Genomic DNA, 25398 nt, shown 5'->3' with positions numbered 1-25398 from the left:
CAACAAGAATTTCACAGAACTATACATACCAGACCCGCTGTTAACCCTTCACATTCTTTGAAGGTATGGAAAATGGTTTAAGAAGATGGTTAAAAATAACACCGGTTGTTGCCCCTAAATAATCCCCCAGAGGGGGATTCCACTCACTCTCCCTTTTCACAAATATCACCAAGACAGTGTCGTGGTACAGGCACCGCTCTTGCAACCTCTCTAGGAGATTGTATAGTTTTAAGCAGGCAAAAGCGGTGGTGAAACAGGCTATGAAGACGTTGGTATTGCCGGAGACAGAGTACCGGTCTTTTGCGTGCTTCCAAGACACACACGTGGTTTCATCGTCCATAAACTCACAGGATGAAACCTTGTAATTGAGGGAAAACAGGTACTGAAAAAGTGGAGAAATTGGAGAGGGTCCAGAGAAGAGCAACAAGAATGACTGAAGGTCTTGAGAACATGACCTAGGAAGGAAGGCTGAAGGAAATGGGTTTGTTTAGTTTGGAAAAGAGAAGACTGAGAGGGAACATGAGAGCAGTTTTCCGGTATCTAAAAGGGTGTCATAAGGAGGAGGGAAAAAACTTGTCCACCTTAGTTAGCCTCTAAGAATAAACAAGAAGCAATGGGCTTAAACTGCAGCAAGGGAGGTTTAGAGTGGGGAAAAAGTTCCTAACTGTCAAGGTCGTTAAACGCTGGACTAAATTGCCTAGGGAGGTTGTGAAATCTCCATCTCTGGAGATATTTAAGAGTAGGTTAGATAAATGTCTATCAGGGCTGGTCTAGACAGTATTTGCTCCTGCCATGAGGGGAGAGGACTGGACACGATGACCTCTTGAGGTCCCTTCCAGTCCTAGAATCTAGGAATCTATGAATCTATAAAATCTAAAGGTTTATTCATAAAAGGAAAAAGATACAGACGAGAGCTAGAATTGGTTAAATGGAATCAATTACATACAGTAATGGCAAAGTTCTTGGTTCAGGCTTGTAGCAGTGATAGAATAAACTGCAGGTTTAAATTAAGTCTCTGGAGTACATCCCCAGCTGGGATGGGTCATCAGTTCTTTGTTCAGAGCTTCAGTTTGTAGCAAAGGCCCTCCAGAGGTAAGAAGCAGGACTGAAGACAAGATGGAGATGAGGCATCAGCCTTTTATAGTCTTTTCCAGGTGTAAGAACACATCTTTGTCCTTACTGTGGAAAATTACAGCAAAACGGAGTTTGGAGTCATATGGACAAGTCCCTGCATACTTTGCTGACTTACAAGGCGCATCTGCCTTCTCTCAATGGGTCAGTTGTGTAACTGATGGTCCTTAATGGGCCATCAAGCAGGCTAAGCAGAGCTCAACACCAACTCGTCTGGGATGTCACCCAGAAGCATAGCATAAGTTTGAAATACAGACAGGATAGAGTCAATACTCATAACTTCAACTACAAAATGACACATGCGCCCAGACAGCATAATAATAACCAGCAACCCATAACCTGGTCTTAGACCCCTTATATGACCCCCTTTACATAAGATTTGGTGCCACTACAGGACCTTGGTTGCAACCATGTTCTATACGGTCCCAGTTCAAGTCCATAATGTGACGCAGACATTTTCCGGTTTGGTCATTTTCTTTAAAACACGGTCAGAGTCTGCACTAAATTGCACAGCATTTATCAAGGTCACCCCTTATGCTAAATGTTCTTGGGTTAGGCACAGACATTGCATAGCATAACCTATGGCAAGAACAGTGTTTAATAAGCTTTCCAAATACAGCTCAGCACACAGGCCCCGGAGCTTGCAGTTTAGATCTACTGAAGTCCAAGTCACACAGTCATGGCGCCGTTGGGCTGGCACATCTATGACACGGCCCTCACAATCTTCAGAAAGCTTTTCCCTAAGGCCGGGATTAAGGACAGCATAAACAGCAATACGTACAATAGTCCGCATGACTTTTTTATGCTCACAACGTGGCACTGGCTCAGTTAGTTCCATGCCAAGCCTCCTAAACTCCTCATAGCTGTCATCCTCGGAGTCCTCTTCAACAATTTGTATCGGCATTGAGCAAAAACAAGGAGAGCCCGGTTCATCTTCGCTGCTTGATGTAACGCTGTCCAGGGCCTCTGGCTCCTCTAGAAAGGCATCATCAAGCTGTCGAGAGATTTTCAGAAAAGAAACAGTGTAAGTTCCCACTGCTTGTTCTTAAACATACACAGCTCCCCCCACCCCCCGGTTCCTAACCTCATTACACCCCATCATCAAGAGTCACTTCTTAATCGTTCATTTACCTGAGCAATGTCTTTTCCATTCACCTCGTTCTCCGATGACTCCCCCGAGCTGTGTTCACCTTCTACCTCTGGGGGGGTGAAAAATGAGAGGCCTTCATGCTCATTGGGGTGCCTCACGAGAATTTGGGTTTCGGGTTCCGGCGTATCCATCAACGGCTGAGTCAAAGAGCCCTCGTGGGAACTGTCGCTGATCTAGCCCTTTCTCCACAAAAGCCCAAAGGCCCCCGGGGCTAAAACAAAGTCCAAAGTGCTCACAGGGATGGTGAAGGAGCCCATGTTTCCATGATTTCTAAAGCACGCATCCTTGGTAAAAGATGGCCTCTTCTGCCCCGGCGCTGGGACTTATGGGGTGATAGTGTTGCGCTCTGATTGGCAGAGGGCGCTGGGAGGAGTTCTTAGAAGGGTGACACGACCCTCATCTGGGCGGGTCACTCCACCCCGGAACACCACCGATTGGTCAAATCTGCTCTGGGGGTGGTCCTATGCGGCCGAAACCCATCGCGATTGTAGAGAGCATTGGGAGGAGTTCTTAGAGGGGTCACACGAGCCACATCTGGATGGGTCAACCCACCCTGGAACACCCCTGATTGGTCAAATCACCTCTTGGGCCAGGCCAATGGGGACGAAACCCCTCCTGATTGATAGAGAGCAGCGGGAGGAGTACTTAGAGAGGTCACATGACACACTTTGCTTCCGGCCATGTGTCCACCTTGACCCCAGAAGAAATACCCCCATGGGTGGGACTTCTGGTGATAGGTGGGCGGGGCTTAAGGGGTCGAGGGGCGGGGTTCTGGGGGTCACGGGGCTGGTTTGGGTTTGATTGACGGTAGGGCACCAATAGTACTACTGGACACTCTTAGAGACCCTTGCCTTCCAAAAGGGTAGCTTTGTAAATTTAGTATCAGCTCTTCTTGAAGGAAGGATTGATTCTTGAACCGCATGAGGTAAAGTAACAAATCCAGTGAGCTAGCCACACCCTCAATCTCATCCAAGCCCCCAGACCCCCCTTCATCTTGGAATCTGAGTTTAAATGTCATACCCCAAGGAGAGTCTCTTATACATCAGTCTCTGTGTCCCAGGACAACAAGCCATTCGTCTCAGCCACTTTAGCCCATGCTTACCAGACCCACTGGATGATAGGGAGATGTTGGAATTTGTGGGCCCCTTCTGTTAGTGGGCATGCTGGCAGGGTGGGATTCAGTAGGATGGGAACCGGACACCCTTGGAGGCCCTTGCCTTCCAAAAGGGTGGCTTTCTAAATTTAGTGTCGGGTGTTCTGGAACAAGAGTCCTTGGACATTCGGGACTTCACTTTGTTTTGAAGCTTGCTGAAGATTTGCTTCAGGTGCATTAACGTCTGTTTGAGAACTTTGCTCCTTGAAGGGGATGGTTTCCTAGCTCTGGAGGCCTTTGGTGACTTTGGGGGAGAACCGTCAGGATTTCCAGTTCCTTTCTCCCCAGCTTGCAAAAGCTCTGTTGTACTCGTAGCAATGGACACCATCTTTGGTTGCCTGGTGGGAGCCGTTTTCCCCATTCCATCCTGCGTCTTGCTCTTGTCTCCTGGAAGGAGCCACACCGCTGGTATCTTGTGGTTGGATGATGCTGAGGAGTCTCCTGGAGTCCATCGCTGTGGAATTCCATGGGATCTTCTGGGCAAGTCAGCACCTGCAGAGCCAGCTGGTCTCTTCCATCGAAGCTTACTGCACTTCTTGCATATTTTGATTGGCGGCTGGTCCCTGGAGAGCTTTGAATTCACAGTGCCATCGAACCCATGTGAATCCATGATGTCTTGAAGACCATGCAGCTCAGCAGATGTCTCCTTCTGAGTTTTCTTACCCTTCATCTTTCCTGGATGTGCCTTGCGGCACTGCTGGCAAACTGAGACCTGGACCGCCAAGGGGCGGGAGCTGCTCAACATTTCCGTCAGCTGCTTGATCTGCAGGTCGTGTGCAGCCTGCCCAGCAATGAGAGAGTCAAGGATGGATCTTGTTAGCTGCTCAGAGCCTGGGGCCTCTGGGGCAACCTGGTGGCATTGGGTCCTGGGAAGCTCTGCCCTGCCCTCACCTGCCTGTGCCCCTGGCCCCAGGCAGGAGCCTTCTCCCAAGGTAACCTTCCTCTCCATGTGCAGCTCCAGCTTCTCTTCAGTCCCTTTGCTGTCACACACACTGGTAAGGGGCTTTCTCAACTCGCTCCTATAAATCTGGAGTGTCGCTTCGAGTGTCTTCTCTGCTATTGTGGTTCCTGGAGGTGGCGATGTCAGATCCATCCCTGCTGGCAGAGTGCAGCGATCTGGGTTAGTCTGGTTTCCTGCCGCGCTATCATTCCTGCCCGTCTCCATGGTGGTATCTTCCACTGGCGTTGGAGGACGTGTGGAAGAAGAGGAGCTTGTGCTTTGCCTCCCTGTCTGCAGGAAATCAGTCTCCATCTCACTGAACTCCACACTGGCTCCCCTGGCTTGGACGGCGTGAGGCAGCTTTGATGGGGGCTCTGGATCCAGGGTGAGCAGCCCCCTCTGCATGATGAGATGCTCACGCCTTATGTGGAGTTCGATGGGGTGGGCAGGCTGTTGTCCCATTGTTGGGAATGCCGCTGTCCTGTGCCTGCCTGGCTCCCTAGGGGGGCGGAGTGGCCCAGGCAGGGCAGTCTCTGTCAGGAGGGGAGCATCTCTGTGCGACTCTCTCACGACCTTAGGAAAAGCCTTCGTTTGGATCTCCAAGCATTTCTGAGCCACGTGATCCTGCAGTTTGACCCACTCCATGGGCACAAGCCTGGCCAGGATGGCATCAGGGGATGCCATAATCCTGTGGGCCTTTTGGGGCAGGGGTCCCCAGGGGCAGACCCATGGCTCCTGGATCTCCTGTGCATGTTGAGGGCTGGTGTCACATCTCAGGGGCTTTGGGACCTTTGCTGGAAATCCACATTTGGGCCGATCTGTGTTGAATTCCCATTGCTGCTTGGTGTCCTGCTCACCCAGCAATGGCTCTCCCGGGATGGGGGTTTGTGGAGCCCCCAGCTGGCTCTGCAGATGCTTCTGTCGGATGTTGAAGTCTGAGCCATGGGCTGAGATCTGGTCCAGACCTATGTTCTGCTCTCGCCGGTCTCGTCTGCTGTGGGCAGGAGGCCTGGGGAGAGGCTGGGCTTGGATGGGATGAGTGGATCCTTCCCAGCTTGTGACAGTCATGATCTCCCTTGTGTGGCAGAGGGGCTCTGACCAAGTCACGGAGGCTTCTCTCAGGGAAAAGGAGCTGGGACTCCGGAGGGCAGAGGTGGTGGATTCCCTAGAGGAGTAGGAGAACTGGCTCGTGGCAGATGTCGACACACTCGGCCTGTGGGAGAGAGCAGACAGGGACAGATGGGACACGGCCCTGCTGAGCAAAGGCAGAGCCTGGGCACAGCCTTCCAACTGTAGTGCAATGGGGCAGTGCCTAGGCATGCATTGCACACCACACCCTGACACAAGGACATCAGCTGGGTAGGGAAGGACTGAGAGGGGGAGCTGGCACTCATTTTATCTAGAACGATAACCCCTTCGTCACACGCACATGTGCAGCACCTAGCACAATGAGGCCTTGAGCATGATCAGGGATCTACTGCTATTTTAATAGAAAGATTAGCTAACAACAATTGGTTTGGGGGAGGAAGATGTGAGCATGTGTGTGTAGCCCTTGCCAGAGGATGTTGAGAAGGCCAAGACTATAAACTCTAAAAGGAATTAGATCAATTCATCAATGGCTATTAGCTAAGGTGGGCAGGGATGGTGTCCTAGTCTCTGTTTGTCTGTAGCTGGGAATGGGCGACAGGGAACGGATCATTTGATGATTCCCTGTTCTGGCCATTCCCTCTGCTGCACTGGCATTGGCCAGTTTTGGAAGACATTATACTGGGCTAGATGAACCTTTGGTCTGACCCAGTCTGGCTGTTCTTATGTTCTTACATTCTAACCCACTGGAAAACTGTCCTGTTCTAATGGCTGATACCCTAGAGGCTAACAACTTACTAATGCTCCCAGTTAATGGAGTTTCTCTGGCGGTGGAGGTCTGTGCTATGGTCCCGAAAGTCCTGGCTGATGACTCGTGTTTGGGGTGTATCACGTGGTGTCCCACTCACTGCTTGTCTGGTGCCTACTCTGGGGATTAAGTCTCGAGGTCAATGCCCCTTCCAATTGTCGCATGTGGTCACTGTCACTCCCACAGTGACCCAGACAGTTCTCCTGTTCACTGCCCAGCCGGTCCATGCCGTGCCCTCGGGGGCTGGTAGGGAAACCTGGGCCCCCACTTCACACTGGGCTCCAGGCCAGGGACCCTCAACCCAGCAGTTCTGGGCTTTCCTCTCCCAGCCTGGACTGCTTCCTACCACTCCTGATTCCCTCCTTGCTCTGGGTGCACCAGCTCCAAACACTCCCCCCTCTTCCCAGGGAGGGGCTGCCCTTTCCCAGCCGCAGCCCCTGTCTGGTGCCAGCTTCCTGGCTTAATAGGCCCCGTCTGTTCCTGCCAGCTGAGCCTGCTTGGGATCAATTCCCTGCTCCCCGGCTCTTCCTGCAGGTGCAGCCTGTGGAGTTCATGGGCCTGCCTGGCCACCTGAGCCCCTTCCAGTGCTGTGTGGGGTGGACACCCCCTCGCAGGGTGTCATTGGATTGCTTTTTCCTTCAAACACAGCACGGGCAGGTTCTAGACAGTCGCCTGCTGGCAGATATTGACCTACAAAAGGATTTGATACTACTCACAACCCCAACTTGCAGTCTCTGCATTTCATTTCTGATAATCCCTCACCTCACTTTCACTGGTCTCTCACCTTGGAAGCTAAAGCCTCTTAGTGGCTTTTTCCCTGTTATTTTAGGATCCTGGAGTGTCTGGTTGTCCCTGCTCCCTCCTCTCTACATTCACTCTCCCCTCCCACCCAGCCCCCAGTCTGGTGCCCCCTGGTCAGTTGCCTTACGGCATCAGAACTTCCTCCAGGTGTCTGGCCACGTCCTGTAGCCTCCTGTCAACCAGCCTGAGGCGCTGAGCCAAGCGGAGCTTCTCCAGGGGCACAGGGCAGCTGTGGAACAGAGAGAGCAGATAGCTGAGTGCAGGCCCTGCCCTCAGGCCCTCTTTTACCCAGAGGGGCGGCACCGAAAGGCTCCCTGTCCCATTCTCCACTGAGGCAGCCTCCTCCCCTGCAATACCCGGGCCTGCTTTGGGGTTAGCTGGATTGTTAGGTGAGCCCTGTCTAGTGCTGAGGAAGTGAGAGTGTATCCTACTGGCAGCGTGTGTCATGTCCCGCCCACAGAAGCTAATCAACATATAGGATAACAGCCTACTATAGCTGCCAACTAATACAGCTACCTCTTCAGCTCTAAGGGGTGCTTTATGCTGCAGAGCTGAAGGTCCAGGATTCAAATTCTGCTGGGAACTGCTGCTGGGGGACTGGAGAAGGGGCCGTTACACAAGTGCTGCTGGATCCCTTTCCCCCTACTCACTGTACCAGAAAGCCCAGCCTTCCTGCTGATCTCTCTACCTCGCCTGCACGGGGCTGCTCCCAAAAAACATTTTCTCCCCGTCTTGGGAGGGGAGGATGGTCCAGTCCAGTCCAGTCCAGTCGACACAATCTACCCCTCCACCACCGCTGCCCCAGGTTAAATGAACCGTATGATGCTCGAGGAAGGGAATGACCCACTGTAGGATGCGTGGGGGTGGATTAGAGATGGCAACTTCTGCTGGGTGGGAATGAATTGCAGGAGTCTAAAGGAGAAGAGTTGCTTGCGTGGTACATAGGTCGGGGCAGGGGAGGGATTACTCGAGTGGGGATGAATTCCATGGCACTAAAGGAGGGGACTGACCCACTGCAGATTGATGGAGGGGGGCATTGCTTACCATGTCTCTAGGGATGCACCAGCCTCCTCCAGCTCTTCCTCACAGCTCCCAAAAGCTGCCAGAAGTGAGACATAAAGGAGCCATTGAGCTGCTTGGGCACCCTCTGCTTCCTAGCACCCGAGAGCCCCAGAGTTCAGAGGCAGCCTGTGAACGGAGCCCCAGCCAGTGCCTCTGCACGACTCTGGGCACGACTGCGCCTTCGCAGGAAGAGGGGAGGCAGGTGGGGGAATGGACCCTATTTCTCTGCTTTGCATGGGGCCGGGGTCTGCCACCGCAGCTGTGGGGTCAGGGGCTGCTTACCTTTTGGTTTCTGCTTTTTCTTTTTGTGTCTCCTCTTCCTCGGAGAAGCCTGCCACACACAGAGAAAGCAGCAGGGTTAGAAGAGAACTCCTCAATAAACCCGGGAGAACAATGAGCCAGAGGTGATTGCCATGTGGGGCCAGGGGGAAGTTTTTCTTTGTGGAAGAGTATTGCACTATGAGGCCTCATGGGTAGGCATTGTGCTTTCCTGTGATGCAGACAATGTAGGGCACACAGCACGACCCATAACAGGGGTCACTGGAACAATCCAGGGGCTGGAGAAACAGGGATTGCTGGTACCCGGAGCCTGCAGAGTTTATAAGCATTGAAGGAGAGAGCCTGCAAAGTTCTCTCTCCTGCAGAGATGACAAAACTCTGCAGGTTTTAGGATTGCAGGGTATGCAACTAACCCCAGATACCATGCATGGAATTCAGACCTTGGGGGAGAAATTCGACCTCTGGAAGTTGAAACTAGACAAATTCAGACTGGAAAGAAGGTGTCCATTTTTAACAGTGAGAGGAATTAGCCGTTGGAACAATTGACCAAGGTCATGGTGGATTGATTCTCCATCACTGGCAATTTTTAAAATCAAGATTGGACATTTTAATAAAAGGTATGCAGTAGGCATTATTGTGTGGAAGCTCTTTGGCTTGCTTAAGACAGGAGGGTCAGACTAGAAGATCCCAATGGGCCCATCTTGCCTTGGAATCTATGAAAAACAACACCTTACACAAGTCTAAGTTTGTCACATCTATGTTTGACATGGCCCAATTTCCATAAAACATTGTTAACCTGCTTTAAATATATTCCCGTCCTTTAATTCTTTATTGATTGATTCCCATATCAGTTTGTCCATTATTTCAGGCTAACTGGCCTATAAGAAGCCAGGCCAACCTCCCGTAGCTTTTTGAATGTTGACAAAACATTAGCACACTTCCAGCCTTCTGGAATTCCCTCAGGAATCCTAAATTTGTTCAAAAATTAATGTCAGTGGGCCAATAACCTCCTGAGCCAGCTCTTTGAGGACTCTTGGGTGGAGATGATCCGAGCCTGCTGATTGAAAACTACTTATGTTTGGTTTCTGCATTCAGCTGGCATCAATCCAGCCTTTCCATCTCTCTAGGAGTCTCACTTACCTCAGATCTGGCGAGCCTCAGCACAGCATAAAAGACAGCAAAGAGCAGACAGAGGAGGAGTGAACTCATTTCCTCGGGCTCAGGCACTAAGACACTCTCAACACAGACACTCTCAAAGCAGCACCAAGTACCCAGGCTACACCTGAGGGCAGGTTGCTGCTCTGGCATCAGGCAGGCGCTGATGTCATCTCTAGATCACAATGGGGCTGCCCTCCTGCAATCTCCCTCTAGTCTGTGAGGTGTCAATGCTGTCCTTAGATCAGGAAATGGGATGGGGCAACCTCTCAAGTGGGCTGAGCTCAGAATAAGGCAGGAGAGAGGGCATCAGGTTTCCCAGGAAAACCCTGGGTCTTTTCCGAGCTCTAGGACTCTCCAGCCCTTAGGCAAGGGACATTTTTCCCTACTTGTGGGAACTCGTAAAACCCCTGTGACTGAGGCAGGATCTCGCAGCCTGAAGTGAGAAGCAGCCCTAAAGTGATTCTCTAGTGCTACCAGTGCAGAAAAACGTTCCTGGTATCGCCAGCCCAAGCATCCCAACACCATGAGCTGGGCCCCACCAAAATCATGAGACTGGCTTCAAAATCATGAGATCTTCAAAAAACATTCATCTGGGGAACTCTTCATTTGCCTTCTGGTGTCTGAGCCGCTAGGGTGCACTCAATTCATGTTCTCCAGCTTCTCTTTGCAACCACGAGGGCTTAAAATTGTCTAACAAATAAAATAAAATAAAATAAAATAAAATAAAGAGCAGAGATTCTCAGATAAATCACTTGACTCCAGCAGTGGGCGCTTTAAGAAAAGCACCCTATATCATAAGATATTAAAGAGCCCTAACTCCTATCTAACATGTTCAATCAGTAGATCTCAAAGCACGTTACAAAGGAGGTCTGTAGCATTAGCCCCCTTTTCGAGATGGGAAATTGAGGCACAGAGAAGAGCAGTGACTTTCCCAAGGGCACCCAGCAAGACAGTAGCAGAGCCAGGACTAGCACTTAAGTCTCCTGAGTTCCATCTAGTGCTCTATCCACTAGGCCACAGTGCATTTGAAGTAAGGGGTCATAGTCAATACATTCCTGTAGCGGTTATTTCGGGCTCTTCCAATACCATTGTAATTGAAGTGAGACATTTTGTCCTGTGGTCTGTGCTGGTACAGGGGCATCCTTGTTAAAAGAGTTTTTCACAGCAGGTTGCATCTGAGTTCTTGTTAGGCCTGAACACAAGTTAACTGGACCATGTCTCCGATGTCCCCATGGGAAAGTTTAAAAGCCATTGAAGGCCTTGCAGTGCACTGACATACTGGGATTTTCAGAAAGCCTTTGACAAGGTCCCTCAGCAAAGGCTCTTAAGCAAAGTAAGCTGTCATGGGATCAGAGGAAGGGCTCTCTCATGGATCAGTAACTGGCTGAACCATAGGAAACAAAGCATAGGAATACTGCATGCAGATGTGGTCTCCCCATCTCCAAAAAGATATCTTGGAATTGGAAAAGTTCAGAAAAGGGCAACAAAAATGATTGGGGGTGTGGAACAGCTTGCGTAGGAGGAGAGATTAATAAGACTGGGACTTTTCATCTTAGAAAAGACAACTACAGGGGATAGGATAGAGGTCTATAAAATCATGATTTCTGTGGAAAAAGTAAAGAACTAGATAATTTCATGAAAGATAGGTCCATCAATGGCTATTAGCCAAGATGGGCAGGGATGCCCCACCATGCTCTGAGTGTCTCTAGGGTCTGTTTACTAGAAACTGGAAATGGATGACAGTGGATGGATCACTTGATGATTCCCTGTTCTGGTCATTCCCTCTGAAACACCTGGCATTGGCCACTGTCAGAAGACCGGATACTGGGCTAGATGGGCCTTTGGTCTGACCCAGTGTGGCCATTCTTCTGTTACAGCTGTTCAACCTCCTTGATACCTGTGATGTCATAATGCTGCTCAGTTCTCCAGTCTTCCATGGAGTCTGGATGGAAAGACAGGGTAGATGTCACCTAGTGAGCTGGACCTGTAAGAGAACCCGTGTTCAGGCAGAGAGGGGCTCCTGGGAGAGCAGAGTCAGGGCTCCGTTAAAGAGCTGGAGACAAGGGCCTGGCCTGAGGGTAACCCACCAAACTCTGATTACACCCGTACCCGTAATAATTCCATTGTACTGCAGGGACAGGGAGCAGGTTCAGTCTGTTCTGACAGCGGAACTCCCACCTGTGGAGAACACCACAAATCTTCACACTGGGACAGCTGGGGATGCCAGGAGCCTGAGTTGCTCCGATGTGGAGGAAAGACACCACGGTGTAGTAAAGCTGCTCAGACTAAACAAAAAAAATCCTTCTGTTAATAAGACGACAATCTGTGGGTTAACTAAGACGCCTCATAAATCGAAACATGCTCTTATCATTACAGCAATACAGCCCATACCAGTCAAAGAAAAATAACAGTATCCAACATACAGATTTCTTCAGTACTGAAAGGTACACGGGCCACTAATCCTATGCATTGAAAGCATGCGCTGCTTATTTGGCATTTATGTCCTCACACCCTCCTGAGCTGACCAAGCAGCAAGCACTCTGCTCTTTGAATAGGCTGGGATCCTTCTCCTGGCAGTTATCTGCTTGCTGCAGGTAGCCAAAGCAGGCCTGCGAACATCAGCCCTTGGGGCAGAGATCTTCAGCGCCCTTCCAATATGGCCGTCTCTCTCTGGGGCTGGCTGAACTGGCAGAACACGTTGGCACCCTCTTTTTTTTTAAATTTGGGAGTGGAATTGGCCCTCCACCCTTGGTGATGCTCTACTGAGCATATGTGACCAAAGCACCCTCTAGTCACACCCTACGTGTGATGGTAATAATCTTTGTACGAAATATGCCTTGTGAGGTACCCTTTGAAAACTAACAACTCTCTGGTCAATGAGATCACGATGCAACATTACATAGAGAGTTATGAGTTGCCCCTGTACGACATTACTTGTGAAAACCCGACAGCCCCTCCCAAGCAAACACTGTTAACGAGGTCTGTCCTAAACAAAGGAATGGGGGTTTAGAGAAGCAGCAAACAGGGTCATTAAGACAGCAGGGGAAGGAGATGGTAGTGAACAGAGCAATTTACATTTCAGCCAATGCAAGTGGGGGGAGGGGGAGGGAGAAGAGCACGAATAATGTTGATAGACCTTGGTTGCTGGCAGGCAGGATCCAACCTGGGACTTCTGGAGCTTCGTGCATGAGCCTCTGCTGCATGAACTAAGAGCCAACCAGCTGTTAGCGAGGGCTGTAGAGCAGACTCATTGAACTGCCTCTAAATGGTCTCGCTGCCACTAGATAGGACAGAGCACCACACCCAGGAGGTGTGTGGGTTACAGACTTCCCCTCGCTGAGGAAGCACGTCCCGAGCTCAGAGACTTCCCGGTTGAAATCCCAGACGAGCCCCCACATGTAACATTGACAGACCCCGGTTGGTGGCGAGCGGGACTGAACCTAGGGCCTCTGGAACTTACTGCATGAATCTCTACCGCATGAGCTAAAAGGCTGCAGCACAGACTCATTTTCTCTCTCTCTCATTAAGTGGTCTTGGTGCCACTTGACAGGACAGGACACCACACCCAGGAGGTGTGTGGGTTACACACGGAGCCTTCACCACCAGACTTCAGGTCGCCTTCCTCACAGCTTGGAGAAACTTTGCTTTGAGGGGATCCTTTAGAACCGTGGCTCTCAACCTTCTCTGTTGTGTATTTGGTTGTCATGGTTTTTGTTCCTATGGCAACTGAGTTAGATTATTAGGGGATAGCCTGGCCAGCTTTGGCCGGTTGAGTGAGCTCTGTGTCTGTAAATAAAATGGTAGTTTTGTTAGCTGTCTGCTGTCTGGCCTCAAGTGATTTCTTCCTAAACCGGCTGCCCCCAAGGATATAACCTTTTCAGTCTACTGTGCCCCTTTCAGGAGTCTGATTTGTCTTGTGTAGCCCCAAGTTTCACCTCACTTAGAAACGACTTGTTTACAAAATCAGATCTAAAATACAGATGTGTCACAGCACACTCTTACTGACAAATGGACGACTGTCTCCTTTTGTCTGTATGAAATTTTAACCTGTACTTCTTTCATTAGTGCTTGTTATGTAGCCTGCTGTAAAACTAGGCAAATATCGACAGGAGTTGATGTGCTCCCTAGAAGACCTCTGTGTACCCCGTTCCCCTGGTTGACAACCACTGCTTTAGAAGAATCAGCTTCCAAGACTCAAGGGACTAGAAAAGAAAGGGGCAGACAACCCCACATTCGTTCACCTCAGAAAACCAAACCACCAGCACCTTTGGGCCCCTGGAAGAGAGCCTGAGCAAGGGGAGAGCCAGTCACCATTTTGCTGGGAGACTGTGGCTGAGAGAAACCATCTTGAACAGAGCCTGTGTGAAATAAAGCATACATGGATATTGGTGAGAGTAATTAATCACTGGAGCAATTTACCAAAGGTTGTAGTGGAGTCTCCATCACTGACAACTTTTAAATCAAGACGGGATGTTTTTCTAAAAGAGCTGCTGTAGGAATGATTTTGGGGAAGTTTTCTGGCCTGTGTGATACAGCATTCCGGCCTTGGAATCTGTGAAAGCACCTTTCAAAGGGCAGTCTGGGTTAGTAGACTATTAAACACATGAGGAAACTGAGGTACAGAGAGGCGACTCATCCATGCTCATGCAACAGGTCAGTGGCAGAACTGCGACTGCACTGAGGTTTCCTGACTGCCCAGCCAGTGCTCTGCCCATTGGAACACACTGTCTCCTCGATAGTACATTATATTCCCTGAAAATAAATTCTGAAGAAGGAAAAGAGAGCATTCACGTCAGCAATCAGATTTCTTGGAGTTCTGCTCATCCAATCAGGGAACAGAAGTCAAGTCATATGACCCGAGTGGCCAATCCACACACTGTGAGTTTTAACTAGCAAACTGATTCCTGAAGAAGAATTATTCATTGAACTCACCCCGGGATCATTTTTGAAATAGGGATAAATTTGAGTGCCCTGTAAGCTTCTTACGGAGAATTTTGAAGAGGAAATGGGATGGGTTCACAGCCTAAATTATTCCCCTTGAATTATTTGCTTGGCTGTAAAGCTAAGTGCTTCCATACCCACCACATATCGGCAGATACTGCCTCCCCAATACATTCAGACATCACAAGTCAGGCCTCCCAAATCATGAGATTTTAAAATTATCTGGGGGATTCTTTTGATTTGCCTTATACTTTCTGAACCATTGGGGGGGGGGTCGCATTTTGAACATGACGGGCTAGACATTTACTATTTTTTAAATGAAAGTGGAGGTTCTTGTGTGCTCGGGGGTGGCCCCACTCCGGGGTACTCTCTCCGCACCGGCCGCTCCCCTGACCCCTGATCAGCACATGAAGTTCAAACCAAATACAATTTATTAAACAGCAACTGTAAGGAAAATAAGGAAAAATGGAAGAGGGTTAAGGGGAACAAGGGACCCGCCCTGTGGGCTCGGGGGCACCACACCCGGCGTCTCTGGGACGTGAGGGCAGGTCACAGTCTGTTCCTCACACTCCCGGCTCCCTCGCAGGTCTCAGGCTCTAGCCAGCCGGGCCCTTCTCCCCAGCATTGCCCACCCCCCGGTCAGGGTCACGTTCCCTCTCCCCCGAGTCCGGCCTGCGCGTCTGGGGGCGTCTCCCTGCGCTGGGCCCCTGCCCAGGGCCCCCCTCACTCTCCCCAGCCACTCCCCGCGCCCGGCTCCAGCGTGACCGGCACCCGCAGTCCTGGCTCTGGCCCCGCAGCTCCCCGCTGCTGCTTGGCCCTGGCTCCCTGACGGCGCGGCTGGTCTGCGCTGCCCGTTCCCAGCTGCTCCAGCTCCCCTGTCTCTGGCTGCTGCTCTCCCCTTAGCTCTGCCCCGCTCGCCTCAGGCAGCTCCCCTCACACGGAGGATGGGATCCTGGGCTCCTGGTTCCCTCATTAGCCGGCCTGCCCTGTCAATCAAGCTCACCTGGAGCGTTGGCATTTCCCCCTTGGCCCTGGGGACTGTCAGTCTCAGGATCCTGATTTCCCTTCCTCCATTCCCCTTTCTCTTGGTACTGGGAGAGGCCAGCCAAAAACCCCACCAAGTGTCAGTGCAGGGCAGCAGCCCCATCCTGCTGGCCTAGATCCAATCTTCAGAGCAGGCCCCTTGGACTGAACTGGACATTGGGATTCAAAACGCACATACATCCAGCTCCTAATGCTTTGAGCTCCAAACAGTTCTCATATCTGGCTGAGGTTCCACCCTCACAAGCTCTTCATCCACCCACCCTCCAGTCCCTCTTCCGAGTGCACGGGCAGCCCGGGGCTGCGCTGACAATACCTTCAGACTCAGACAAAGGTCTATCCGGCCCAGTGTCCTGTCTTCCGACAGTGGCCAATGCCAGGTGCCCCAGAGGGAGTGAACCTAACAGGCAATGATCAAGTGATCTCTCTCCTGCCATCCATCTCCGTCCTCTGACGAACAGAGGCTAGGGACACCATTCTTACCCATCCTGGCTAATAGCCATTTATGGACTTAGCCACCATGAATTTATCCAGTCCCCTTTTAAACATTGTTATAGTCCTAGCCTTCACAACCTCCTCAGGTAAGGAGTTCCACAAGTTGACTGTGCGCTGCGTGAAGAAGAACTTCCTTTTATTTGTTTTAAACCTGCTGCCTATTTATTTCATTTGGTGGCCCCTAGTTCTTGTATTATGGGAATAAGTAAATAACTTTTCCTTGGCCACTTTCTCAACATCACTCATGATTTTATATACCTCTATCATGTCCCCCCTTAGTCTCCTCTTTTCCAAGCTGAAGAGTCCTAGCCTCTTTAATCTTTCCTCATATGGGACCCTCTCCAAACCCCTAATCATTTTAGTTGCCCTTTTCTGAACCTTTTCTAGTGCTAGAATATCTTTTTTGAGGTGAGGAGACCACATCTGTACACAGTATTCGAGATTAACAGACGTTCTGCAGCATGAGCTTTCGTGGGTGAATACCCACTTCTTCCAGTGAAGAAGTGGGTATTCACCCACGAAAGCTCATGCTGCAGAACGTCTGTTAGTCTATAAGGTGCCACAGGATTCTTTGTTGCTTTTACAGATCCAGACTAACACGGCTACCCCTCTGATACTAGTATTCGAGATGTGGGCGTACCAGGGATTTATATAAGGGCAATAATATATTCTCAGTCTTATTCTCTATCCCCTTTTTAATGATTCCTAACATCCTGTTTGCTTTTTTGATCGCCTCTGCACACTGCATGGACATCTTCAGAGAACTATCCACGATAACTCCAAGATCTTTTTCCTGACTCGTTGTAGCTAAATTAGCCCCCATCATATTGTATGTATAGTTGGGGTTATTTTTTCCAATGTGCATTACTTTACATTCATAGAATCATAGAATCTCAGGGTTGGAAGGGACCTCAGGAGGTATCTAGTCCAACCCCCTGCTCAAAGCAGGGCCAAACCCAACTAAATCATCCCAGCCAGGGCTTTGTCAAGCCTGACTTTAAAAGCCTCTAAGGAAGGAGATTCCACCACCTCCCTAGGTAACCCATTCCAGTGCTTCACCACCTTCCTAGTGAAAAAGTTTTTCCTAATGTCCAACCTAAACCTCCCCCTCTGCAACTTGAGACCATTACTCCTTGTTCTGTCATCTGCCACCACTGAGAACAGTCTAGATCCATCCTCTTTGGAACCCCCTTTCAGGTAGTTGAAAGCAGCTATCAAATCCCCCCTCATTCTTCTCTTCTGCAGGCTAAACAATCCCAGTTCCCTCAGCCTCTCCTCATAAGTCATGTGCTCCAGCCCTCTAATCATTTTTGTTGCCCTCCGCTGGACTCTCTCCAATTTATCCACATCCTTCTTGTAGTGTGGGGCCCAAAACTGGACACAGTACTCCAAATGAGGCCTCACCAGTGCTGAATAGAGGGGAATGATCACATCCCTCGATCGGCTGGCAATGCCCCTACTTATACAACCCAAACTGCCATTAGCCTTCTTGGCAACAAGGGCACACTGTCGACTCATATTCAGCTTTTCGTCCACCATAACCCCTAGGTCCTTTTCTGCAGAACTGCTGCCCAGCCATTCGGTCCCTAGTCTGTAACAGTGAATGGGATTCTTCCGTCCTAAGTGCAGGACTCTGCACTTGTCCTTGTTGAACCTCATCATATTTCTTTTGGCCCAATTCTCTAATTTTTCTAGGTCCCTCTGTATCCTTTCCCTACCCTCCAGCGTATCAACCACTCCTCCCAGTTTAGTGTCATCTGCAAACTTGCTAAGGGTGCAGTCCACACCATCTTCCAGATCGTTAATGAAGCTATTGAACAAAACCGGCCCCAGCACCGACCCTTGGGGCACTCCACTTGATACCGGCTACATTTATCCACATTAAATTTCATTTGCCATTTTGTTGCCCAATCACTTAGTTTTGTGAGATCTTTTTGAAGGTCTTCACAATCTGCTTTGGTCTTAACTATCTTGAGTAGTTTAGTATCATCTGCAAACTTTGCCACCTCACTGTTTACCCCTTTCTCCAGATCATTTATGAATAAATTGAATAGGATTGGTCCTAGGACTGACCCTTGGGGAACACCACTAGTTACCCCTCTCCATTCTGAGAATTTACCATTAATTCCTACCCTTTGTTCCCTGTCCTTTAACCAGTTCTCAATCCATGAAAGGACCTTCCCTTTTATTCCATGACAGCTTAATTTACGTAAGAGCCTTTGGTGAGGGAACTTGTCAAAGGCTTTCTGGAAATCTAGGTACACTATGTCCACCGGATCCCCCTTGTCCACATGTTTGTTGACCCCTTCAAAGAACTCTAATAGATTAGTAAGACACGATTTCCCTTTACAGAAACCATGTTGACTATTGCTCAACAGTTTATGTTTTTCTACGTGTCTGACAATTTTATTCTTAACTATTGTTTCAACTAATTTGCCCAGTACCGACGTTAGACTTACCGATCTGTAATTGCCGGGATCACCCCTAGAGCCCTTTTTAAATATTGGCGTTACATTAGCTAACTTCCAGTCATTATGTACCGAAGCCGATTTAAAGGACAGGTTACAAACCTTAGTTAATAGTTCCACAACTTCACATTTGAGTTCTTTCAGAACTCTTGGGTGAATGCCATCTGGTCCCGGTGACTTGTTAATGTTGAGTTTATCAATTAATTCCAAAACCTCCTCTAGTGACACTTCAATCTGTGACAGTTCCTCAGATTTGTCACCTACAAAAGCCAGCTCAGGTTTGGGAATCTCCCTAACATCCTCAGCCGTGAAGACTGAAGCAAAGAATCCATTTAGTTTCTCCGCAATGACTTTATCATCTTTAAGCGCTCCTTTGGAATTTTGATCGATCAAGGGCCCCACTGGTTGTTTAGCAGGCTTCCTGCTTCTGATGTACTTAAAAAACATTTTGTTATTACCTTTGGAGTTTTTGGCTAGCCGTTCCTCAAACTCCTCTTTGGCTTTTCTTATTACACTCTTGCACTTAAGTTGGCAGTGTTTGTGCTCCTTTCTATTTGCCTCACTAGGATTTGACTTCCACTTTTTAAAGGAAGTCTTTTTATCTCTCACTGCTTCTTTTACATGGTGGTTAAGCCACGGTGGCTCTTTTTTAGTTCTTTTACTGTGTTTCTTAATTTGGGGTATACATTGAAGTTGGGCCTCTATTATGGTGTCTTTAAAAAGTGCCCATGCAACTTGCAGGGATTTCACTTTAGTCATTGTACCTTTTAACTTTTGTCTAACTAACCCCCTCATTTTTGTATAGTTCCCACTTTTGAAATTAAATGCCACAGTGTTGGGCAGTTGAGGTGTTCTTCCCACCACAGGGATGTTGAATGCTATTGTATTATGGTCACAACCTGCCAGTCGTGGGGGGTGGATGTGGAGCAGTGGAGGACCATGGTGGGTCGGTGTATGGATAGGGTGGACGTGGGCGGACGTGGGGGGTGGATGTGGGGCCGTGGGGGACTATGGTGGGTCAGGGGATGGACTGGGTGGCCGTGGGGGGTGGATGTGGGACCGCGGTGGGTTGGGGTATGGACGGGGTGGACGTGGGCAGACGTGGGGGGTGGATGTGGGGCCTTGGGGGATTGTGGTGGGTCGGGGATGGATGGGGTGGCCGTGGGCTTGGATGTGGGGCCGGGGGGACTTTGGTGGGTCAGGGGATGGACAGTGTGGCTGTGGGGGTGGAGGTGGGGCCGTGGGGACTGTGGTGGGTCGGGGATGGATGGGGTGGCCGTAGGGGATGGAGGTAGGGGTGTGGGGGTCGGGGATGGACGTGGTGGCCGTGGTGTGTGGAGATGGGGCCGTGGTGGGTTGGGGATGGACGGGTGGATGTGGGCAGATGTGGGGGTAGAGGTGGGGCCGTGGGATGGACGGGGTCGCCGTGGGGCCGTGGGGACTGTGGTGGGTCGGGGATGGACTGGGTGGACGTGGGGGTCGGGGATGGATGGGGTGGCCTTGGCGGACTGTGGTGGGTTGGGGTGGCCATGATGGCCTTGGGGGTGGAGGTGGGGCCGTGGTGGGTCGGGGATGGATGGGGTGGACGTGGGTGGACATGGGGTGGATGTGGGGCCGTGGGGACCATGGTGGGTCAAGAGATGGCCGTGGTAGGTGTGGGGGTGGAGGTGGGGCCGTGGGGAGTGGCCGTGAGGGGTGGATGTGGGGCCGTGCGGGAGTGTGGTGGGTCGGGGGATGGACGGAGTGGCCGTGGGGGGTGGAGGTGGGGCCGTGGGGGGTCGGGGGATGGATGGGGTGGACGTGGGCAGATGTGGAGCATGGATGTGGGGCTGTGGGGGACTGTGGTGGGACGGGGGATGGATGGGGTGGCCGTGAGGGGTGGAGGTGGGGCTGTGGTGGGTTGGGGGATGGACAGGGTGGATGTGGGCAGATGTGGGGGGTAGAGGTGGGGCCGTGGGATGGACGGGGTGGCCGTGGGGGTGGCGGTGGGGCCGTGGGGGACTGTGGTGGGTCAGGGGATGGACTGGGTGGACGTGGGGGGTCGGGGGATGGATGGGGTGGCCTTGGCGGACTGTGGTGGGTTGGGGGAGGGCCATGATGGCCTTGGGGGGTGGAGGGGGGGCCGTGGTGGGTCAGGGGATGGACGCAGTGGATGTGGACGGACATGGGGAGTGGAGGTGGGGCCGTGGGGCACTGTGGTGGGTTGGGGCTGGACGGGGTGGCCGTGGGGTGGAGGTGGGGCTGTGGTGGGTTGGGGATGGACGGGGTGGACATGGGCAGACGTGGGGGTAGAGGTGGGGCCGTGGGATGGACGGGTGGCCATGGGGGGTGGCGGTGGGGCCGTGGGGGACTGTGGTGGGTCGGGGATGGACTGGGTGGACGTGGGGGGTCGGGGGATGGATGGGGTGGCCTTGGCGGACTAAGGTGGGTTGGGGGATGGCCATGATGGCCTTGGGGGGTTGAGGTGGGGCCGTGGTGGGTCAGGGGATGGACGCAGTGGATGTGGGCGGACGTGGGGAGTGGAGGTGGGGCCGTGGGGCACTGTGGTGGGTTGGGGGCTGGACGGGGTGGCCGTGGGGTGGAGGTGGGGCCGTGGGGACTGTGGTGGGTCGGGGATGGATGGGGTGGCCGTGGGAGTGGAGGTGGGGCCGCGGGGCACTGTGGTGGGTTGGGGCTGGACGGGGTGGCCATGGGGGTGGGGGTGGGGCCGTGGGGGACTGTGGTGGGTCGAGGATGGATGGGGTGGCCGTGGGGTGGAGGTGGGGCGTGGGGGGTTGGGAGATGGATGGGTTGGACGTGGGCGGATGTGGGGGGTGGAGGTGGGGCTGTGGGTGGTCGGGAAGGACGGGGTGGACGTGGGCGTTGGGTGTGGGGCCGTGGGGACTGTGGTGGGTCGGGGATGGATGGGGTGGCTGTGGGGGTGGAGGTGGGGCCGTGGGGTCGGGGCTGGACGGGTGGCCGTGGGGTGGAGGTGGGGCTGCGAGGGGTTGGGGGCTGGACGGGGGCCGTGGCGGGAGGGGCTGGACGGGGGCGCGGGGTCGGGGCCGGACAGGGGCCCTGGCGGGGTCGGGCCGGACGGGGGCTGTGGCGGGGAGGGCTGGACGGGGGCCGTGGGGTCAGGGCCGGACAGGGGGCCGTGGCGGGAAGGGGGCTGGACGGGGCCGTGGGGTCGGGGCCGTGGGGTCAGGGCCGGACGGGGTTGGGGATGGACAGGGTGGCCGTGGGGTGGAGGTGGGGCCGCCGGGGTCGGGGATGGATGGGGGCCATGGCGGGGAGGGGCTGGACGGGGAGCCGCGGGGTTGGGGCTGGACGGGGGCTGTGGGGTGGATGTGGGGCCGTGGGGTCGGAGGATGGACGGGTGGCCATGGGGTGGAGGTGGGGCCGCGGGGCTTGGGGCCGGATGGGGGCCGTGGGAGGTCGGGGCCGGATGGGGGCCGTGGGGGTGGATGTGGGGCCGCGGGGTCGGGGCCGGATGGGGGCCGTGGCAGGAAGGGGCTGGACGGGGTGCCGTGGGGTCAGGGCCGGACGGGGTTAGGGGATGGACAGGGTGGCCGTGGGGTGGAGGTGGGGCCGCCGGGGTCGGGGATGGATGGGGGCCATGGCGGGGAGGGGCTGGACGGGGGCCGTGGGGTGGAGGGGGCGCGGGAGGTCGGGGCTGGACAGGGTGGCCGTGGGGGTGGAGGTGGGGCCGTGGGGGGTCGGGGCCGGACGGGGGGGCCGTGGGGTTGGGGCCGGATGGGGGCCCTGGTGGGGTCGGGGCTGGACTGGGGGCCGCAGGGGTCGGGGCCGGACGGGGTGCCGCGGGGTTGGGGCTGGACGGGGGCTGTGGCAGGAGAGGGGCCAGACGGGGGCCGCGGGGTCAGGGCTGGACGGGGTGGCCGTGGGGTGGAGGTGGGGCCGTGGGGGGTCGGGGCCGGACGGGGGGGCCGGGGGGGTCGGGGCCGGACGGGGGGCCCTGCGGGGGAGGGGGCCGTGCGGAGGAGAACGAAGCACGCACACGGCGACTCTGGTGTAACGGTGTCTCCGGGCGGCCAGGGCCGGTTCCCAGCGGAAGTCGCAGGAATTCGTCACGTCCCTCAGGGGCAGGACGCTGCGAACCAGCCAGTGGGGCCCCTGGACAATCGAGGTGCTAAGGGAGCAGTCAAGGACAATAAGGCCGTTGCTGGGAAACAAAATGGATTCTTTGCATTGGTCTTCACGGCTGAGGATGTGAGGGAGATCCCCAAACCTGAGCCAGTCTTTTTACATGACAGATCTGAGGAACTGTCCCAGATTGAGGTGTCCTTAGAGGAGGTTTGGGAACAAATTGAGAAACTAAACAGTACTAAGTCATGACGACCGATGCTGTTCACCCAAGGAACTCAAATGTGAAATTGCAGAACTACTCACTGTGGTTTGTAACCTATCATTTAAATCAGCGTCTGGACCAGATGACTGGAGGACAGCTAATGTGACACCAATTTTTGAAAAGGGCTCCAGAGGTGACCCTGGCAATTATAGGCCTGTAAGCCTGACTTCAGTACCAGGCAAACTGGTTGAAACTAAAGAACAATATTGTCAGACACACAGATTAACATAATTTGTTGGGGAAGAGTGAACATGGTTTTAGTAAAGGGAAATCATACCTCACCAATCTACTAGAATCCTCTGATGGGGTCAACAAGCATGTGGACCCAGTGGATCCAGTGTACTTAGATTTCCAGAAAGCCTTTGACAAGGTCCCTCACCAAAGGCTCTTACACAAAGTCAGCTGCCATGGGATGAGAGGGAAGGGCCTTTCATGGATTGGTAACTGGTTAAAAGACAGGAAACAAAGGGTGGAGGATGGGCATGGGGCCGTGGCAGGGCGGGGGATGGGCGTGGGGCCGTGGCAGGGCGGGGATGGGTGGGGCCATGGCAGGGCGGGGGATGGGCGTGGGGCCGTGGCAGGGCGGGGGATGGGCAGGGGCTGTGGCAGTGCGGGGATGGGTGTGGGGCCGTGGCAGGGCGGATGGGCAAGGGCCGTGGCAGGGCGGGGGATGGGCGTGAGGCCGTGGCAGGGCGGAAGACGGGCAAGGGCCGTGGCAGGGCGGGGGATGGGCAAGGGCCGTGGCAGGGCGGGGGATGGGCGTGGGGCCGTGGCTGGGCGGGGGATGGGCAGGGGCCGTGGCAGGGTGGGGGATGGGCGTGGGGCTGTGGCAGGGCGGGGATGGGCGTGGGGCTGTGGCAGAGGCGGGGATGGGCAAGGGCCGTGGCAGGGCAGGGGATGGGTGTGAGGCCGTGACAGGGCAGGGGAGGGGTGTGAGGCCTTCGCAGGGCAGGGGAGGGCAAGGGCCGTGGCTGGGCGGGGGAGGGGCAAGGGCCGTGGCAGGGCGGGGATGGGAGTGGGGCCGTGGCAGGGCGGGGATGGGCGGGGGCGTGGCAGGGCGGGGGATGGGCGTGAGGCTGTGGCAGGGCGGGGATGGGCGTGAGGCCGTGGCAGGGCGGGGAAGGGCATGGGCCGTGGCAGGGCGGGGGATGGGTGTGGGGCCGTGGCAGGGCGGAAGACGGGCAAGGGCCGGGGCAGGGTGGGGCATGGGCAGGGGCCGTGGCAGGGTGGGGGATGGGTGTGAGGCCGTGGCAGGGCAGGGGACGGGCAAGGGCCGTGGCAGGGCGGGGGATGGGCGTGGGGCCGTGGCGGGGCGGGGGAAGGGCAGGGGCTGTGGCAGGGCAGGGGATGGGCATGGGGCTGTGGCTGGGTGGGGGATGGGCAGGGGGCGGTGGCAGGGCGGGGGATGGGCCAGGGCCGGGGCCGGGCGGGGGCGGGGTGTGAGGCTGTGGCAGGGCGGGGGATGGGCCAGGGCCGTGGCAGGGCAGGGGATGGGTGTGAGGCCGTGGCAGGGTGGGGGATGGGCAGGGGCCGTGGCAGGGCGGGGGATGGGTGTGAGGCCGTGGCAGGGCGGGGGATGGGCAAGGGCCGTGGCAGGGCGGGGGATGGGCAGGGGCCGTGGCTGGGCGGGGCATGGGCAGGGGCACACACGGGCAGCCGGGGCGTTGCCAGGTGAACTCTCCTCTCTCTCCCCCCAGGTCTCCCCACGCCCGGCCATGCTGCCCCCGCGGAGCGCGACGGCCCAGGCATGGCACGGCTGGCGGATCTGGTGCCCAGCCCGGGACGGCCCCCCCCCCCGCAGGCTGGCTGAGGCCAGCCTGGAGGGGGCAGGGAGCCAGCTGTGGGGCAGACCCTTCTCTGGCCGGGCGTGGGCGCTGCAGCGGCTGTCGCGGGGCTGGGGCGGGGGGGCTGCTGGTCACGGGGGGCCCGGCTGCGGGAACACGGTGCTCTGCTGTGCCCCACGTCGGAGCAGGACCGGCAGGGGGGCTGGGCGCCCGGGCACTGCGCTGGCACTTCTGCCAGGCCCACAGCCCGGCCCCGCTGTCCCCACACCACGGCCTCCGGGGCCTGGTGCGCCAGTGCGAGCGGTGCCCCCCGCTTCCCGGGTATGGCCCCAGCCTGCGCCAGCCTGGAGCCCACCCAGCGCGAGCGAGACCCTGACGAGGCCTTCAAGAGGTGAGAGCCCCCGGCACCCCCACCCTGTGCCCGGTGCCCCCGGCACCCCCACCCTGCGCCCGGTGCCCCCGGCACCCCCACCCTGCGCCCTGTGCCCCCGGCACCCCCACCCTGTGCCCTGTGCCACCGGCATCCCCACCCCGCGCCCTGTGCCGCCAGCACCCCCACCCTGTGCCCTGTGCCCCCGGCATCCCCAGCCTGTGCCCTGTGCCCCCGGCACCCCCACCCTGTGCCCTGTGCCGCCCAGCACCCCCACCCTGTGCCCGGTGCCCTGGCACCCCACCCTGTGCCCAGTGCCCCGGCACCCCACCCTGCGCCCTGTGCCCCAGCCCCCAGCACCCCACCCTGCGCCCTGTGCCCCG

The 25398-nt window shown here is 54.7% G+C and overlaps 1 protein-coding gene across 1 annotated transcript; it reads right to left on the bottom strand.

Annotated features, from left to right (window-relative positions):
- Positions 1–1441: 1441 nt before the first annotated feature.
- LOC120395932 lies at positions 1442–4172 on the bottom strand. The gene is made up of 2 exons (XM_039520754.1): positions 2263–4172; positions 1442–2125 (listed from the first exon to the last, which is right to left on the bottom strand). The coding sequence occupies exons 1-2, from the start codon at positions 2410–2412 to the stop codon at positions 1664–1666; spliced, it is 612 nt and encodes a 203-aa protein (XP_039376688.1). The 5' UTR covers positions 2413–4172; the 3' UTR covers positions 1442–1663.
- Between the last annotated feature and the right edge of the window lie 21226 nt (positions 4173–25398).

Source organism: Mauremys reevesii, linkage group 1, assembly GCF_016161935.1.
Source record: "Mauremys reevesii isolate NIE-2019 linkage group 1, ASM1616193v1, whole genome shotgun sequence".
NCBI lineage: Eukaryota > Metazoa > Chordata > Testudines > Geoemydidae > Mauremys > Mauremys reevesii.
This window is presented reverse-complemented; position numbering and strand designations above follow the sequence as displayed.